The sequence below is a fragment of the Natrix helvetica genome (assembly GCF_964273705.1).
Source record: "Natrix helvetica genome assembly, chromosome: 1".
NCBI classification, from domain to species: Eukaryota; Metazoa; Chordata; class Lepidosauria; order Squamata; family Natricidae; genus Natrix; species Natrix helvetica.
Window position 1 is genome coordinate 109708872 of NC_138548.1, and position 19683 is coordinate 109728554.

General features: G+C 39.8%; 1 protein-coding gene across 1 annotated transcript in view; it reads right to left on the reverse strand.

Annotated features, from left to right (window-relative positions):
- TSPAN32 (tetraspanin 32) overlaps positions 1–19310 on the reverse strand; it is a 32486-nt gene extending 13176 nt beyond the window's left edge. The window contains exons 1-4 of the mRNA XM_081939188.1: positions 19200–19310; positions 15728–15845; positions 12127–12224; positions 3996–4070 (exon numbers count right to left, since the gene is read on the reverse strand). Of these exons, the coding sequence (XP_081795314.1) occupies positions 3996–4070; positions 12127–12224; positions 15728–15845; positions 19200–19274 (366 nt within the window). The 5' untranslated portion in view covers positions 19275–19310. The remainder of the gene's footprint in view (positions 1–3995; positions 4071–12126; positions 12225–15727; positions 15846–19199) is intronic.
- Between the last annotated feature and the right edge of the window lie 373 nt (positions 19311–19683).

A 19683-nucleotide genomic window follows, 5' to 3' on the forward strand; every position in this document is an offset into this window, starting at 1 on the left:
CTCTAGTTGACCTTGGTTCTTTTGCATGAAATGCAAGACCAGTGTTTTTCAACCTTAAGATACGTGGACTTCAACTCCCAGAATTCAGCAGCCAGCATTGATGTCCTCACACCTTAAAGTTGCTAAACAATAGCACTTAGACTTCACGTGCTTTACCGTCCTCTCTAAGTGGTTTACAGAGTCAGCATATTTCTCCAACAATCTGGGTCCTGATTTTACTGATCTCGGAAGGATGGAAGGCTGAGCCAACCTGGCACCAGTGAGAATCTGCCAAACTGCAGCTAGCAGTCAGTAGCCTGCCAGTGCTGCATTTCTAACCACTGTGCCACAACAACTATTAAGGTTTAAAAATATATACTAGGCCATACAGCTATATACAGGCAGGCAGCTTACTTAATGACCATTTGAATCTACAACACTGAAAAAAGTGACTTATGGCTATTTTTCACATCTATGACTGTTGCAGCATCCCCATGATCATGTGATTTACCTTTGGATGCTGACTCACCTTTATGACGGTTGCAATGTCCTGGAGTCATGTGAACACTTTTTGCAACCTTCTGACAAGCGAAGTCAATGGGGAAACCCAGATCCACTTCCAACTGTGACGTGATTTAACAATTGCAGTGATTTGCTTAACAATTGTGGCAAGAAAAGTTGTAAAATGGGACAAAACACACTTAACAAATGTCGCACTTAGCAACAGTAAATTTGCTCGGTTGTGGTCATAAGTTAAAGACTACCTGTAGCCTATAGCTTAATTTATCAGGGCTGCCTATGTTAACATAATGTGTAAAAATTTTCTTTAGCCAACTGGGATGTTGGTTTGTTTTGTTAATAATTTTCTTTGTTATCACCAGTAAGTTCAGTTTGAGAATGAAAGATGCTACATAATATATTCCACTCTACAATGTACTGAAATCAAGACGCTACAATTTTGATTGCTCAAGGACCACTGGCAAACCTTGCACTGTTCATAAAGGGCCATATTCTATAGATTGGTGGAGCTAGCGTCTAATTTCTCCCAAACAATTAATTTTTTTTAAAGATCAGTTTTAAAGCCTTTCTGACTTTGAAGGCTGGATCTAGGGGGAAGCATGGAATACTTTTTGTATCTCTTATGTAGGTGATGACAAGAGACACTTTTATATTAATACATATAATTATAACCTCAACTAAGAGTTCCAAAAGAACACCACACATTAACATCTATGAAAGATGGTTATTAGCTGGAATGGCAGATTGCCTGTTTCTTGGCTTTAAAAGAGCAATGCCATGTGTTTTTAAAATACAGCAGCTCTGTGTGTTTTTAGTCTGGATTGTCATTGGAATCAAATCCAATTGTTTCACAGTGCAAGTGTTCCAGAAGTCTTATAACAAATGAACAGACAATTCTCTAAAAGAACATTATATTAAGCACGATTTCTCCAACCTGGTGCCAGTCAGACACAGCAAACTAAAATCCTATTCTCTGGGTCTTTCAACATAGCAAACTGCATCCAGTTTGGATGACCCAGAGAATAGGATTTTAGTTTATATCAGCTCTGCTCTCTAATCAAAATACTGCAGGCCAAGACAGCTTACACAATATTCCTTTGTCATCATTACTATGCTGATGCATGAAAAGAACAGCCTCTGAAGAATCTCATGCCACATGGCTCACTTCCCTAAGCAAAGTAATCTAAATTAACTGTGGAGTCTCCCATATACATATATGAATATCTCACTCATAATTCCTAGTCTGGATAGTAGGGAAAGCTGTGTGTCTCAATCTTGGCCAAGTATGGCTGACTGGGAAATTCTGGGAGTTGAAGACCACACAACCTCAAGTGGTCAAGGTTGAGAAACACTGGTCCAGAGGATTGGGTACTGGCATGAAAGTCCAGATTGAGATATTCTTTCCTTTACAGCTGTAGCGAGGCTTTTCTCAAGAATTGTTGAATTTGTATGTAGCTATCCCTTTGATAAATTGGGGTATTGTTTGATTATTGGTCTGATGTTAAAGTTGTTGTTGTTAATGATGATGTTGATAATGCAACATCTGCAAGATAAGAAGCTCAGAGAGCACCAAGGACCCTTCATTTCAACTCTGAGCTACAACTATGTTTATTTTTGTTCAGCTTCTTGCTTGTTGGTTTTCCTCATTCCAGCAAATTCAGTATATTGGAAATTAAACCGATGGCATCATAGATAAATGGCATTGGATCCATAGAAGCAGAATATTGATAAGACCACCTCCTTAAGCCCTGGATAGATGTTCAATTATAAAATTTTAATTCCTTGTCAATACTGATTCTGAATCACAGTCTTTTTAAGATTTTGAGAATCCAGGAGGTAGAACAGTCATCTGAACACATTCCAACTTCCTTCTTATTACATGTCAAATAAATGTAGCTTTTCTTCTCATGGAGTTTAACAACCTAATAGTGCAAGCAAGTCCAGATTAATGAAATAATTCTTGGGATTATATTTTGAAATAATATTTTAATATATTGCTGGGAATATAAAACTGAGTGTCAAGGATTGCATAACTCTATGCATTTGTTGGTAAACAATATATTACCAACTTGGAAGCAACTGTGTTTAAACAGAAATCATGTGCATTTAAAGACACCCATACTCCCAGTTTATGATATGCCATAATAAATTCTACCAAGTGGTGATCAATAGGTTCTGCATGTTTCCAATGCTGTTTCTTGTCAATGAGATACTTTCTCAAGTTAAAACTGCACTTCCAAACATATTTTTTGTAATAAAAGTAAACTGTACCTACTTCATCCCACTGAACTCAGTAACCCAATTCACACAAGAGAGTTATTTATGCATGAATATGCTTAGGAAGAAGGATAGGTGACAAGAAGACTCATGCGATTGTCTTTTACACAGGTGATATTTTGTGCAAAGAAATGACAGCAATAAGCTTAGATAAAGCCTAGATAAATATATATATATGGGCTTGAACCATTCTCACAAACATCACAGCTATTTCTTGAAGTACATTATCAGGGGTAATTTACAAGCAATCCTTGTATAAATGGTCATTTAATGACCATTTGAAGTTACAACGGGGTTGCAAAAAGTGACTTAATACCATTTTTTTTTACACTTAGGACAATTGCAGCATCTCCATGGCCACACGATCAACATTCAGACAATTGGGAACTGACTCATATTTATGATGGTTGCAGGGTCAGGATCCCGCTTTGCGACCTTCTGACAAGCAAAGTCAACAAGGAAGCCAGATTCACTTAACAACCATGTAATTCACTCGACAAGTCCAGTGATTCACTTAACAACTGTGGCAAGAAAAGTTGTAAAATGGGGCAAAACTTGCTTTAAAAATGTCTTGCTTAGCAACAAAAATTTGGGACCCAATCATGACTACTTGTAGTTTCTGTCCTTTCTGGCTTTGCTCCAAATCTTTCCAGTTCTAGAACTCTTTCCCTGTAGAAACACTTCCACAGAAGTATGATTTTTCACTCCCTAAAACTTAGAAACATTTTTGAGCTATCCTGAGAGTATTCTTATCACTCTTGGCCTCACAATTCAGAGAACCTTTCCTGAGGTGACCAGCACTCCCTCAACTAGCCAAATCAGGAGCAGCATAAAAAAATCTGAGGAGAATTGCTGTATAACTGCCCTTTCTCTACGTTCCTATGATCTACATTCTGCCTTTCCACATCACAACCCAACTGAAGCCATGCACAATTCCAAAAATTAGCCTTACAATTATCCTATAAGCTCCAGTGAAATATTCCTAAGGGATAATACCATGCAACAGATCTCAGAAACATGTTTATTTGAGAATTATCGAGTTTGTAGACTTTGGAAACAAAAAGGGATTGAAGACACTTGAGAGGTTTGAAACATTTTATGGCTCTAAGTTTACATGAATGAGATTGTTGTAAATAGTCTATTTGAAAGTGCAGAACAATTTTGGCAGTTGATGTGCAGTGCAATATTTAACTATTTGTCTTTTCGCTTTGTTCACTTACCACAATACTGTTGGTGACAGTCCAATACGTGGCCATTCCCGAAGCACAGAAAACCATAGTAAAACAGAAGAAACACTACAATAAAAAAGATCAAAATATCCTTAGTAAGTGCTGCCATTGCTACTTCCAGTACCTTATTTATTTTAACATACAAGCTTTAAGAAATAGAAAGGTTGTTCTTCACACCCATAACAGAACAAAAAACTAAGGTACATGTAAAGGTACCCCTCGCACATATGTGCTAGTTGTTCCCAACTCTAGAGGGCGGTGCTCATCTCCATTTCAAAGCCGAAGAGCCAGGGCTGTCCGAAGGTGTCTCTGTGGTCATGTGGCTGGCATGACTAAATGCCAAAGGCGCACGGAATGCTGTTTACCTTCCCACCAAAGTTGTCCCTATTTTTCTACTTGCATTTTTACTCTGTGGATTCGAACTGTTGAACTGCTGACCTTTCTGATCGACAAGCTCAGTGTTTTAGCCACAAAGCCACTGTGTCCCTAAATAAAAGACAATATTTATTCTATTTCCTTCAATTAATTTCAAACCTAGAGTACTTAATTGATTTAAATTGAAAGACACGGAGACGTAAGTTTTCCTCTGAGAGCAAATGGATTTTTCTGCCTGCCTGCGAGTGAGTGGATGTATATTGGAAACAAGTATTGTTTTGGCTTGAGGTTTCCCTTGTTCTTTTGATAGGTTGGGCCGAAAGAGAGAGAGTAGCTCAGTCACCCAGAAAACCTCCATGGCTGGAGAGGAACTTGAATCTGGATCTTCCTTGGTATCAGTCTAACAGTCAAAACTTTGCACCGGCTTTCAGGATTTTCTCTCTCCATTTTTTTATACATTAAAGCAAACAGAAATCTGATAACATAAAAGGATTGTGAGCAACATATGATTAGAAAGACATATATTAACATATATTACAATTAATCAGTGGAACAGCTTGCCTCCAGAAGTTGTGAAGTTGTGAATGCCCCAACACTGGAAGTCTTTAAGAAGATGTTGGATAGCTATTTGTCTGAAACGGTATAGGGTTTCCTGCCTAGGCAGGGGGTTGGACTAGAAGACCTCCAAGGTCCCTTCCAACTCTACTATTGTATTGTATTGTATTGTATATATCACTTTTTAAATGTTTTTTTTTCCTTAGAGGTTCATGTATTTGAACAAAAATGAAAAAGTGGCAGTAAAAATGACACCGTTCAAGTTTTAATCAGCTAATGCTTTCAGTTAAATGAAGTGCAGCGGTTATAGCTTTTGGCCCCAGAAATCATTTCCAGCCATGTTCTTCCTAGGTGCTTTCCTATATATTTCTTCCTCAAAACAATCTTCATTTTTTCTTTCAGTGTTTTTGTACAGGACTCCATTTCAGTGGATTAGATCATGATTTTCTGAATAAAAGAAAGCAATCACTTTAGTTTCTTATGATATACTTGGTTGGTATAATAGATTGGCAAAATAAAAATGAACATAATTGTGGGATCGATTGAAGGAAAATCAGGGCAGTTTATTGAATAAATATTATCTCTATGTAGGAAACCCAACAGAGCAAAATCCTATAGACTGCCAAGCTCTTAAAACTCCTTTTCAGAACTTGGCCAGTTTGTTCAGACCAGATTTTGTTTATACAATCAAGTCCATGCATGCAAAAAAGGAAATGCCTTTAAAAAAATATATATGTCTGATTTAAATTTCCATGATAACCAGCTGGAGTCATGAATTGTGAGATCACAGAGATGAAGCAATCTCCTATTCAACAAAAGTATGTGCATTACATTGCCAGAATACATCTCAAAATCCCTTTTTCAGCAATATCTTTGTTAAAGAACATATCACAAAAACAAAAATGAAAAGTTTTGTGATTTGTAGTTTTCTTATTTAAAATATAAAATCAGATGGTGACCTGGAAATCTGACTTTGAATTTTTCTGAATAAATACTCATTTCAGCCTTGGGTGGACACATTGCAGGTACCCCATTAGGAGATTTGGGGCTATGTGAAAAATACACCACCCCCACCCCCCACCCCCCGGATATCCTTTGGACAATCTCTTATCAAAAATCCAGAAACTTTTCCTGAACTTCAGGAAGACTTTGATATTAGTCAAACTCAGAATTACTATACTCAGAAACACATATAGCTACTGTCATTGGATGCCTATTTATATTAATGTTATTACTGATGTGTAAATTTATTGGGTTTGATTAGTTACACAGGATCTAATCTGGGTTGATCACTGGGACCAGAGGTTTGATCCTCCAAGCTTTCAGACTCAAGCTGGAGCCCATCCTCAGGAAACTTCTCTTTCAACTGAATGTGACACAGCATGCTTGGAAGACTAAACCTCTGGTCTTGGGTAACCAACCCAGATTGGATCCTGGGATACATATATTTGCCTTTATTCGTTGATTAATTATGTTGATTTATTTGAATTGTAGTGACATGTTATGATTTTTACTGTGAACTAGCTGATAACCCGGTGTTGCCCAGGTATTTATGTATAGGGGGGAAATGTCAGGACCAAATGTAATTTCTAATGTTAGATGTTGGCCAAAAGCTAACATGGGTTTGTCAAAAACAGATCATGCCAGACTAATCTTATTGCATTCTTTGACAAAGTGACAAAATTAGTGGACCAGAGGAATGCCGTCAATATAGTTTACTTGGACTTCAGTAAGGAATTTGACAAGGTAGGCCATAACCTACTACTAGATGAAGTAGAAGAATGTGGGTTAGACAGCATCACCACCAGATGGAGTCGTAACTGGCTGACCAACCACACTCAACGTGTAGTCTTCAATGGAGCTGCATCTACATGGAGGGAAGTATGCAGTGGAGTACCCCAAGGCTCTGTTTTAGGCCCAGTATCTTCAACATCTTCATCAATGATTTGGATGAGGGAATGAATGGGGAACTCATCAAATTTGCAGATGACACCAAGCTGGCAGGAATAGCCAACACTCCAGAAGATAGGCTTAAGATACAGAAGGATCTTGACAAACTTGAACATTGGGCACTATCTAATAAAATGAAATTCAATGGTGAAAAGAGTAAGGTTCTACATTTAGGCAAGAAAAACGAAATGCACAGGTACAGTATAGGTGGTACCTTGCTCAATAGTAGTAACTGTGAGAGGGATCTTGGAATCCTAGTGGACAACCATTTAAATATGAGCCAGCAGTGTGCAACAGCTGCCAAAAAAGCCAGCACAGTTCTAGGCTGCATAAACAGAGGGATAGACTCAAGATCACGCGAAGTGTTAATACCACTTTATAACGCCTTGGTAAGGCCACACTTGGAATACTGCATTCAGTTTTGGTTGCCACAATGCAGAAAAGATGTGGAGACTCTAGAAAGAGTGCAGAGAAGAGCAACAAAGATGATTAGGGGACTGGAGGCTAAAACATATGAAGAACGGTCGCAGGAAGTGGGTATGTCTAGTTTAATGAAAAGAAGGACTAAGGGAGACATGATAGCAGTGTTTCAATATCTCAGAGGTTGCCACAAAGAAGAGGGACTTCCCCAACACTGGAAGTCTTTAAGCCATTTGTCTGAAAAGGTATAGGGTTTCCTGCCTAGGCAGGGGGTTGGACTAGAAGACCTCCAACGTGCCTTCCAACTCTGCTATTGTATTGTATTGTATTGTATTGTATTGTATTGTATTCTCCCTTACCAGAGGGAGCCTCTATGTGGAGTACTATGAAGCTGTTACCATGGCAATTCCACTGTACAGTAGAATCCATTTTAAGGCACAACAGGCTGTATGTTAACAAAACACACACCCATGAGGGGTGTTAGGGCTGTCTTTCCAGAGAGTAAGTCATCTATCTACCAAGTTTGGTTGAAATTGCTCGAGGCATTCCAGAGTTATGCTGAACACACACACAAACACACACACAAACACAAACACACACACACACACACTGCCATGATTCTTTTGGAAGTACATTGACATAAATTTAGTAAATAAATACATTAATCCATCAGTCCTGGACATGATTTATTAATCTTAAATATATACACAGTCTGCCTGACATGGCCTCAAACCATCTTTAACTGCATGTTTAACTCATTAGAGTTCATGAGCTGTGTCCCACGACCTCTGCCAGGTTTAATTCTTTTTTGTTTGGAAGGATGTTCTACTTTCATTGTATCACTGCACAAAAGAGTTGATCACTATATTTATTAAACAAATTTATACCTGAGCCACCCACTCAGTTTTGTACCACTCACTTTCAAATGGACTGAGCCAAACAGAGTCATCTTCAAAACTCAGAAATGGGTTTCCAAACCAAATATTATCATTTAATCATTATTATCATTGATGCTGATCACTACTCTAGTGACATAAAACTGTTGATGCTGCTAGGAAAGCTATCAATTCTAGGTACTGTACATGCATATTAATCTCACCTGAACCATATAAAGTAATCAACCAGTATATGGATCTTTTGCAGGTGATTATTATTTTTTTTGCAACATAAAGCAAATACTTTCAGCATGCATACTAAGTCAGCTAAACCAAGATGTTTACCTTTTCTTTTGCAAGAAGCTTTTACTTGTCATAATTACTGGTCCTTAGACTGGTTACAAAATCCACTAATTAATCCCTTGACAGGAAAAAAATAAGTCCCAAGCACAGTTTGGTTCTACCTATACTGCACCTCATTAAGCCAGTATGTTGTTCTTTACTTTTTCATAATAACTGGAATATATGTAATAGTCTTCCATTCACTTCCTTGAAATAAATTAGCCCACTGATTCCTGTATAAAGCTGACATATAAAAAGTGACATTAAGATAAGTGGTCATTGCCTACTTTGTGAGACTAACGTCTACATTTATTTTCAATTCAGTCTTTATTACATGGGCTTTGATCTTTCCTTTTGAATTATGTGGGGGGCCATTTTAAAAAAACAGATACACAACAACTATATATACAGTCCAATATCTAAGATGACTTGCAGAAAAATAAGGATTAAATATTGGTATAAGTAAAGAATCATAGAATTGGAAAAGGCCGTTTCAGTCATCAAGCTGAACCATCTGCTCAATGTAAGAATCCACATTAAAGCATTTCATAAAAATTATTGTTTAGCTGTTACTTGAATGTTTCATAGAAATTCAGTCAGTTTCCCCTGAAATGGAAAATCAGGCTCTACAGTTCTTACGGGTAGTCAGACAGTAACAGAGGGCACAGAACAGGGGAAGGTTGCTGCCAGTTTTACTACTGGTTTGCAACACGTGTGCGCCAGGCGTGCATGCATTGTTCAATGTAAATTGTTCTTCGTGCATGTGCAGAACAATTTACAGTGAACTGCGCACACGCAATCACTAAAACCAAAATGGGGGTGGCCCAGCAGCAGCGAGAGAACTGGTTTGGGGGTGTGGCAGACCTGGGTTGCAGCCGGTTCTGCAACCCTCTACCGGTTCAGCCAAACTGGGCTGAACCGGGAGCAACCCACCTCTGGCACAGAAGGATGAGAAGCAAAAGATGGGAGAAGTCTCTTCTATTTTTTTTTTTTAAAAAAATAGAAATTGTTATTTAAAGGACAAAACTGAACACATTGCAAATCCATATGATTCAGTCATTTCCCAAATGACAGCTTTCACAGAGCAGCTGTTATTTTGATGTCCTTTCACATACAAGACAATCTTGCCCTGTTGATAACCTCCTGATAAGTTCCCAGCAGAGTTAGACTTGTGCAGAATAGTTCAGAAGTACTAATAGTCTTAATTAAAAATAGACTTTAAAATAGTAGTAATTAGCTGCTTACTGGCACGAGGCCTTGATCCCTAAATCCAAGGTCATAATTGTGAATTCTGATTCTTTGACACTGTAATAATGCAAGGGAATGATTCCTTCTTTGGTTATGCTAAACATATTCATAATGGATGGTTTTTAGAATGAAGCTGTTAGGAGGAACTGGAAGTGTTCTCTCAAACCTTAAGGATTCCATCATGAATTGCTGGAGGAAGTTTGCCAATGTGTTTCCTCTAGATTTAGGAAAAGGTTAACTTCTAGCAACCTAAGTGTGAATGTGTCAGTACCGTACACTGCATATACCTTCTGGCTGGTGGGATGCAGGCAAGCATCTATATCAACTTGCAAAATCAGAGATTTTAACTTGGGCAGAATAAAGTAATCGTGTTTGGGGTACATTTGCTTGGTTGTGCTGATGGCATATGGAAAAAAACGTGCCAAAGCTAACTAGATGTGGCATGGTTATGACTTGAACAAGCAACCCTCACCTCTCTCTCTCTCTCTCTCTCTCTCTCTCTCTCTCTCTCTCTCACACACACACACACACACACACACACACACACACACACTAAAAAATAAAACAAAAGCAATCAACAGCAACAGCAGCACGAATTCCTTCATTATTACATACCTCTGAATCTGTGACTAAATCCAATGCAGTATATTGGGGGGGAGGGGGGGAAATCTTCCCTCAACATAGATCATCTTCTCAAAAGGATTGTTTCACCTTGTAATTTGGTGTGGCCCAGAACCATATATCAATGTCATGGCAAGTCTAGACAATAAGACTAGTAATAACAGGGAGTTAGATGTTTGGGACGACAGAGATACTGAAAATTCTTGAGATATATTAAATCGTCTCTGGCCTGTGGCACCTGCTTGTGTGAATTATTCATAGGAAACGAAAATAATAGTGCAGAGATTCAAATTTATGTGCTGTCCAAGGCCATTCATGTGCCAATAGCATGGCCTAATTGATCCTGAATATAAAGCTTGTATCAGGTTAGCATTGTGTGAAAATGTATAGCAAACATTTCTTGTGTTATCTAATGTCACTGATAACACAACTTTTTAACTTTAACTTTTATTCAATTTATAAACCGCGCCCTCTCCCAGAAGGGACTTGGGGCGGTGTACAGTCATATTAAAAACACAATATAAATACATATAGATATAGTTAAGTATACATAAATATAAAATATAAATATAACACAACTATCGGACACATTGCTTGTGATGATGCTATACTTATAAAGGGCATGGTTAGTTTAGAGCAGGGATAGTCAACCTTTTTATACCTACCGCCCACTTTTGTATCTCTGTTAGTAGTAAAATTTTCTAACCGCCCACTGGTTCCACAGTCATGGTGATTTATAAAGTAGGGAAGTAACTTTCCTTTATAAAATTTATAAAGCAGAGTTACAGCAAACCCCTACCGCCCACCATGAAAGCTGGAACACCCACTAGCGGGCGGTAGGGACCAGGTTGACTACCACTGGTTTAGAGTGTAATGCAAAATAATAATAATAATATGTATGTGGATATGATTAGAGAAACTGAAGAATTTGCTTCAGAAAATCCAGATAAATTCTAAAACCAATTCTGAAAGAGCATTGGAGATTATTCATTTAACATGAATGAATGAGCTGTGGTGGTGCAGTGGTTAGAATGCAGTACTATAGGGTAACTCACTGCTCACTCCAGGAGTTAGATTCTGACTGGCTCAAGGTCGACTCAGCCTTCCATCCTTCCGAAATTCTGAGGTTGGTAAAATGAGGACCCAGATTGTTGGAGTGGCACTACGCTGACTCTGTAAACTGATTAGGGAGCGCTGCACAACAGTATGAAGCAGTATATAAGTCTAAGTGCTATTGCTATTGAAGAACCATCTTTACATTCAGGCAAGTCTCAGAAATATAATTTATCATCTCAAGTTTATCCCATACTGGAAAACATTATTGTAAGCAAACCATAAGCTAATAGGAAGCCATTTTTAGTACACAGTATGCAAATTTATAATAACATATGAAATTAGATAAGATTTTGTTTAAAGTAATTTAGATTTGGAGCACTGAGGGGGAAAATATCCTTTTCGTGTTAATTTCGTTATGTCTTTCAGTTGACATTGGTTTTAACGTATATTTTCATGTACAGTATATTATTTTCCATGCAGTATAGATTGTACAAGATATCCCACACAGGAACTTTCCAACATATCTTGATATCTATAATAATTCAAGAAAGTATCCCAAGATGGAATCACTTAGGTTCTTGCTTGAAAGTCATTCACACTTAAATACAGGCATATTTCAAAAATAGTTTTTAGAAAAATCTAATTGATGTTTATATTATTCAACAACAGAGTCTACTTACAGCTGCCATAGCACCTTCCAGTTCTTTTATTGTGGCAACAATGCTCATCAGAGCAGCCATAGCCAGAATAATACTCAGACACATCCCGATGTAGGAAACTGTAGGAATGAAGGTAATACAGAAAAAGGTATACAACACTCTGTATAGTAAGGTCCCTTCTGATAACTATCCTCCAGCATCAGAGTAAGTAAAGTAAAATAATATGGACATGCCTGTGATTTTTTTTTGCTTGGCAAGAATGTTGTTAGGATCCTCTGACTGGTACTTGGTAACAGATCATTGATCTCCTGACATTTCATAGCTTAGCTGGACTTGGTAAAACACTCATAGATATGGATTGGCCAGATTAGAATCCTTATGGTAGCCAAGAATGAAGACATATCCAAGGGGTGATTGACTGTTGGTAGTGAAAGGGTGTAAATGACTTTCATAATCTTGGGAATGAAATTATTGCCTTCTTCCTTTCTGAGTTCATGGGTTTTTAAGTGGCATTTGGTAGCCTTGATACTGAATGATGATAGTATGTCTTTGTAACAGCTATATCTCTGATCTGGGTCCTACTTCAGGTGTGCAGAAATACAGGAGATTTGCCATTGCTTTTTTCTTTTACTTTCCAGCCTAATCTACAGACCTAGAACTTCCTGATACCAGTGTCTCCCATTCCACCGTTTTCCCCAAAATAAGACAGGGTCTTATTTTCTTTTGACCCACAAAATATGGCTTGGGCCTTATTATCAGGGGAGGGCTTATTGTTTTGGGGTTGCCGGGTGGCTGCTCCCTTGCGAGCGGGCTCCCAAAGAGCCGGGCACAGCCTCAGGGGTGAAGCAACTATGCTCAAGAGCAGCCGCCCGGCAAACCCCCTCTCCAGCCGGACAGAGCGCCATTCACTGACCTAGGAAGTATCCCTAAGGCGCCAAGCCATGTGGCACTCTGCCCACTCCCCAGCTCCCGCGGCTTGGCACATTCGGGATACCCCCTAGGTCAGTGCATGGAGCTCTGCCCGGCTGGAGAGGGTGGTTGCACGAGTGCCTGTTCTGCCCCCAGCTCGCATGCCTCTCAGCCTCACCATGCCCTGGCTCAGCTCTCCCTGCTGGGCCAGGGCACCACCGCCGCTTTTGCCGCTGCCACTGCGCTTTGAGCATAACTTCTTCTCCGGCTTCCAAACTCCAGGATTTGGCTTCTGATTCTTCCAGCAACGGCCGCTTTAGGAGTGCATTCTATGGTTGTGGGCCAGCTGCCATAGGACCCACAACCATAGAGTGTACTCCTAGAGCGATCGCTGCTGGAAGAATTGGAAGCCAAGTCCTAGAGTTTGGAAGCCGGAGAAGAAGTTATGCTCTGAACGCAGCTTTGGCGGCGAAAGCGACGGCGGCGCCCTGGCCCTGCAGGGAGAGCTGGGTCAGGGCATGGTGAGGCTGGGAGGCATGCGAGCTGGGGGCAGAACAGGCACTCGCGCAACCACCCTCTCCAGCCGGGCAGAGCTCCATGCACTGACCTAGGGGGTATCCTGAATGTGCAAAGCTGCAGGAGCTGGGGGGGGGGGAGCGGGCAGAGAGCCACATGGCTCGGTGCCTTAGGGATACCCCCTAGGTCAGTGAATGGTGCTCTGCCCGGCTGGAGAGGGGGTTTGCCATGCGGCTGCTCGTGAGCATGGTCACCTCATGGCTGCTTCACCCCTGAGGCTGTGCCCGGCTCTTTGGGAGCCCACTCGCAAGGAAGCAGCTGCCCGGCAACTCCCTCCTCTGGCCAGGCAGAATGCCACTCCCCAACCTAACGGTATCCCGAAGGCTGCAAGCAATGTGAGTGCCTTCCCCCCGGCTCCCACGGCTTGGCGCCTTCAGGATACCGCTAGGTTGGTGAGCGGTGCTCTGCCTGGCTGGAGGGGGGGGGTTGTCCAGGGGGCTTATTTTCAGGGGGGGGGGGCTTATATTTTTTTCCATGCAAAAAATGTGGCAAGGCCTTAGTTTCAGAACAGGATGTATTTTCGGGGAAACAGGGTAGGACTAACTAAGCAAATCTGACCTAACTGTTTTTGAGATCAACCAAGTTCAGCCAACCAATTTAAACAAATTCATCTTTGAATTTCTACTGAGTTGAATTCTACTAGTAAATAGTATTATATGGATACATCTTGCTTTTCTTTCCAAGCTAGGACATTCAGTGGCTCTCATAATAAAGTTCCAGTATGTGAGAAATAAGGCTACTAATAAAAAAAAATTAGATTGATTTTTCTAGTGAAGTTGTGGAAAATTGGTGTTACGCAATCCGTTCTTTAACAGAGGACAACCCTGAAAACCAAAAATCCACCAAGATACATGGAACACTTGATCTTCATTTTGGGGTTTTGGGATTCTCTCTTTTCTCCATTCTCTCTGCAGGTGGGCGATTTGAGTTCTCAGGTCTACATTCTATTTTGTTTCATTTTCTGCTGCTTAGTGCCCTTGTTACTATAAGTAGGAGGTTGGACTGGATGGGGAAAAGGGCCTTCCTGACTCAATATGATTCTGTAGACCAGTGTTTCTCAAACTTGGCGACTTTAAGTCCTGTGGACTTCAACTCCATAGCTGGCTGGGGAATTCTGGGAGTTGAAGTCCACAGGACTTAAAGTCGCCAAGTTTGAGAAACACTGCTGTAGACAGATGAAGATGATGATGATTCACTCAGTCCTGTCTAACTCTTGGCGATTCTGTGGGCCAGGTTTCTCCATGTCTTCTGATCTTGCACTACTACTTTGCATTGTTTTATGCCAGTGGTGCCCAAACCCCCAAAATGCAATCCCTGCTTGCTCTCGCCTCCCGTGCGTGCACTCCCCTTGCATGCACCCTGCCCACCCCCTGTGCATGCACGACAAAGACCACCTGGCTCCTGGGAGGCATGCATGCATGCGCAGTGGACCTGAACTGGGGTGACAGCTTGTGTGCCCACAGAGAGGGCATTGCATGCCACCTGCATGCAATGCATGCATGTTTGCCATAGGTTCGCCATCATAGTTCTATGCTCTGGCTAAATCATTACAATTTCCTATTGATCTTTTAATTATTTAACTTCCGTTTTAAAATTCAGTTACATACAAGTATCCCGTCTCGAAAATGACCTTTTCTTAGAACTGTCATGTATTTTAAGAATTCTTACCACGTGTATTTACTGAATACATATCTTGCTTTAAGTTGAGAAGATCAACTTAATTTTATATCCTACAATAACTTCTCTATAAACTAAGTTTGGTTTGAGAGAATATAGTGAGCCCGGAGGAACAACTTGTCTTTTGAAGTTGAGGGAGTATTTGGAATGTGGGCTCCCCAGTCAAAGTTAACATCTTAACCAACTCCACCAATTAAATTGATCATATGTTCATTAACCAAGAAATTTATTAGCTGATCAGTATAGGATTCAACCAATTGAAGCCAGAACCTAATAAAAAGTTGAAATAAATTATATATTTTTTCCATATAAGGAATGTAAATCATAGAAATTTAGATCATGATCAGTCTTTAAAATAAATGCTAAATAGAACAAAATTCCTATCTTGTCAGTGAAATAAATTGCTTTTAATTTTGTACTCCAGTATTAGAGACTGAATCTTGAATTTCCCAATACTTACCAAAAGTATGGAAATTTCTGTAATAGGAGTTCGTCTCTGAAGAGGCAGAATTTATAACAATGAAATGTTTCCCACTGTGGGTGATAATGGCCAGTACGCCAACTGATACTCCAAGTAGCTAAGAAGAGGAAAAAAAGCATGTTTACAAAGTTGGAATGGGTTTAGGTTTAGGTTTATTAAATTTATAGACCGCCCCCTCTCCCCGCAGGGACTCAGGGCGGTGTACAGACCGTTCATATATAAAAACAACAAAACATTACATAAAACACCAGACATAACAACGCAAACATACAGTCTGTAAATATAACCCAAACTAATTAAATAATTAAAACAATTCTAAAACCAATTTAAAACCCCAAAATTTAAAATTTAAAAAGCCATCCAGGAAGGTCAGTAGTGAGTGTTACTTGTAATTACAATTAGGCCAGGCCGGCTAGTCCTGGGGACTAGAAAAAGCCAGTCTCAAGTCAATATTTATCATGACATACTTAATTAAGTCATTAAAAACATGGATAGAACTGTTTGGGTTTTATTACCTATGTAGGCTGGTGGGAAGAGGCAAGTAAGACTAAGTTGGGATCAGCATATCAAAGGTACAGAACTCCAGATAACCACTATAAAGCGGCAAAGAGGTACAGAAAGTTTGTTGCTGCCATCTAGTGGTCATTTGCAAGTATGTAGTCCTGACCTATAGAATTCTAGAGAATTTTAGCAAATCTTCCCCTATTGATCCCAGTCAAAAACAAAACAACACAACAAACCAAACCAAGCCAAGCCAAATCCAGGAAATATAATTGGCTCATCAATTGTCAAGCCACATACAGCTTCCTTACTTATAGCTAATTCAGAATATGATTTTGGCTACTTGCCTCTTTCTTAGTCTGCCACAATGGAACTTAGCAAAAAAAAGTTATTCACTGTGATTCACTCCCACTCTCCACTTAAAAGATAATAAGGATGAGCAAAGTTTATCTCTGTCCCTAACAAAGTAGTAGAACATGATTGGGGGAGGGGGGGATCAACACACAATTCAGAAAGTTAACACAGTCCTTTGCCCCAGTTCAATAAACTACAGCTAGTCTTCAATTAACCATGGCAATTGGGTTCAGATCTGCCATTGCTAACCAACATGAACATAATGCACGGCCTCACACTTAGCACTCTGTTACTCCTGATTGCAGTGGTTGAGCGAATCATGAGAGGTTGTTAAACAGAACCTCACATGATCATCATTTGTGACCTCCTGTGGCTTTTGACCAGCAAAAAAAGTTGCAAATGGCACCCACACGATTGTAGGATGTTCCAGTGTCATAATTGCAGGCTGGGCGCCAAGTACTTGGATCATGTGACCCAGGGACACTGCAACAGCCAAACTCCAAGGATTAGTCAGGATTGTTCAGCATCGTCCCAAGTTTGAATGGTTACTAAATAAATGATTGTTAACAGAGGCTACCTGTAACACATTGGTACCAGAGCTGAACTGATAAAGTGTGAATTGGTTCCAGGTGCTTAGAGTCTGCTACTATTTTTTTTTTTTATTCCAATAAAATAGATAATTCAGTTTGGCTTGCAGGACTGCTGTTGCTTCTGAAATATTCTGATGAGAAGGGAATAAACAGCATGTGCTTGCTTTTATTTCATGGGATATTCAGGATTGTGGACTGGGAGAAACTTGCCTTGGGGAATATTTGAGGGGGTGGGGGTTAATGGGGCTGTAAAAAACTTCCCACTCTGCTTCCAGGACTGAATCCAGAAGTTTCCAACTTTTTGTTTTTGCACTTCACAGTATGGGAAGGAATATATAGAAAAGCAAGATTACCACAAGGAGATGAAAGAAGTTACTAAGACTAATTATTTCAAGGGGTAAATTTCCAGGACAAAAGCCAGTCCCTTAACTGAGTGTTTCAGTTCTGGCATGTAGAGACCCTTGGAAACAAAGCATTGGGCTTTGTCCACCTTTTATTCTCATTTTCTAAGAATGCCTTTGAGCTTCATCCACAACGTGCTAGCATCCAACATTTTTTCCCCCAAAACAAACATTAAGGATGCATCAGCAAACTGAGCAGGAGGTTGGAGGAGATGTCCATAGGTATAGTGGGCTCCAAGCCGGGGATCTCATCGAGACTGTCACATGCATTACAGACCAGGGCTGAAGCTTAGCTTGGACTCATAAGCTTGATCCAAACAGGATTGCAGAGACAAATATTGCTGAACAAATACTCTCAATGAATCCTTATGGGAAGGGTAAGAAGTGCTTAGAACGTTGTCAATTGCTCCATTCTAAGGCTCCCTCCCTCCTGGTCACATGATCAAGAGGGAACTCATATACCTTAGGCCACTAGAATTGAAATAATCTAGAACTATGCCGCCTACGGTCTGACCTAAGCTTAGTACACAAAATTGTCTGCTACTACGTCCTACCTGTCAATGACTACTTCAGCTTCACCCGCAATAATACACGAGCCAACAATAGATACAAACTTATAGTAAACCGCTCCAAACCTGTTTGCAGAAAATATGACTTCAGCAACACAGTGGTCAATGCCTGGAATGCTCTACCCGACTCTGTTGTTACATCCTCAAACCTCCAAAACTTTAACCTTAAACTGTCTACTGTTGACCTCACCCCATTCCTAAGAGGTCTGTAAGGGGGTATGCATAAGCCTATCGTCCCTATCCTACTGTTCCCATTAATTTGTACTCATTTCTTATACCTGCTTATATTTAGATGTTTATAAGTTATATTCATATTCATACTTGTTTTTTCATACATGCTTGACAAACCAAATAAAATAAAATAAAAACAAAAACATAACAGGTGCAACACAGGTGGAGGGCCCAAAGTCACATGCACAACTCACACACACACACACACTTCTAGATCAGGAAGAAAGAGCACACACTCATACACAAATACCACAGCTTACTTTTTTTACATAGAATAGATCCTTTCTTTGGTTGCTGATGAAAAAGGGCTTGGGAGGAATTTCAGAAGTTACCATTTGCTTCCCCTGTTTAAGTTATTGTAAAAGTCAACCAAAGCTGCATCTCCCAAGATTTAAAATTGTTTAAAAACCTGGTGCTACATCACTTTCCATTTTTAAAAGCCTTTAAATTTGTGTTTTCCACAAATAATAATAATAATAATATAATGTTTTCTGGGCAAAGGAGAATGTACTGATCTGCCTCTGCTCAAAGACTGCAACGTTAAGATCTTTCTAACTTTCAAGACTACATTTCTAACTACAACTGACAAAGAGAAACCGCAAGCCACTGGTTAAAACAATGTAGTGCTGTGCAGTCCTGATAAGACCTTCAGCCTTGTAGAATCCTTCAGTTTAAGTTCAGGCTCCCTAAAACTATTTAAACATTCAGCACCATTAATAATGTTCATAATGAAATTACCCCCTTATTAAAATTTCAGCAGTCAACGTGGTACAACCTGCACGTGCTACATTTCCCATTTTATTACCATAATGAAGAGGCTGGTCACCAGCAGCTGGCATTTCGTAGCTCGGACCCAGGATCTCTTTCCCATGCCTTCCATTTCTTATCACTAACTATTAGAGAAGTTGCTAAAGGGACTGCCAGAAAAAGTTGCATCATTGCATCTTGGGAAATGTAGTCATAATGACGAACTGCATTTGTGGTTTCGTGTGTGTTTCATTTTGGTTCACTTTCATGTGACACCTAATTATTGTGTGCATATCGTCCATTTCACCATCAAAATGACTGGGATATCCAGAGGTGAGTTAGACGATCCTGAGCTGTTGGATCGTTCTTTGAAAGGAAGGTGGTGCAGTCTGATGGGATCAGAATTGAACATTACATTTTAGGCTGACCATATATTTTTTTAAGCCCAAAGCTGGTCAGTCCCATGATCATTTAAAAAAAGAATGTATCATAGATAGAAAAAAATATTTGTGTTGGCAAATAAACTTCAATAAGAAGTCAAT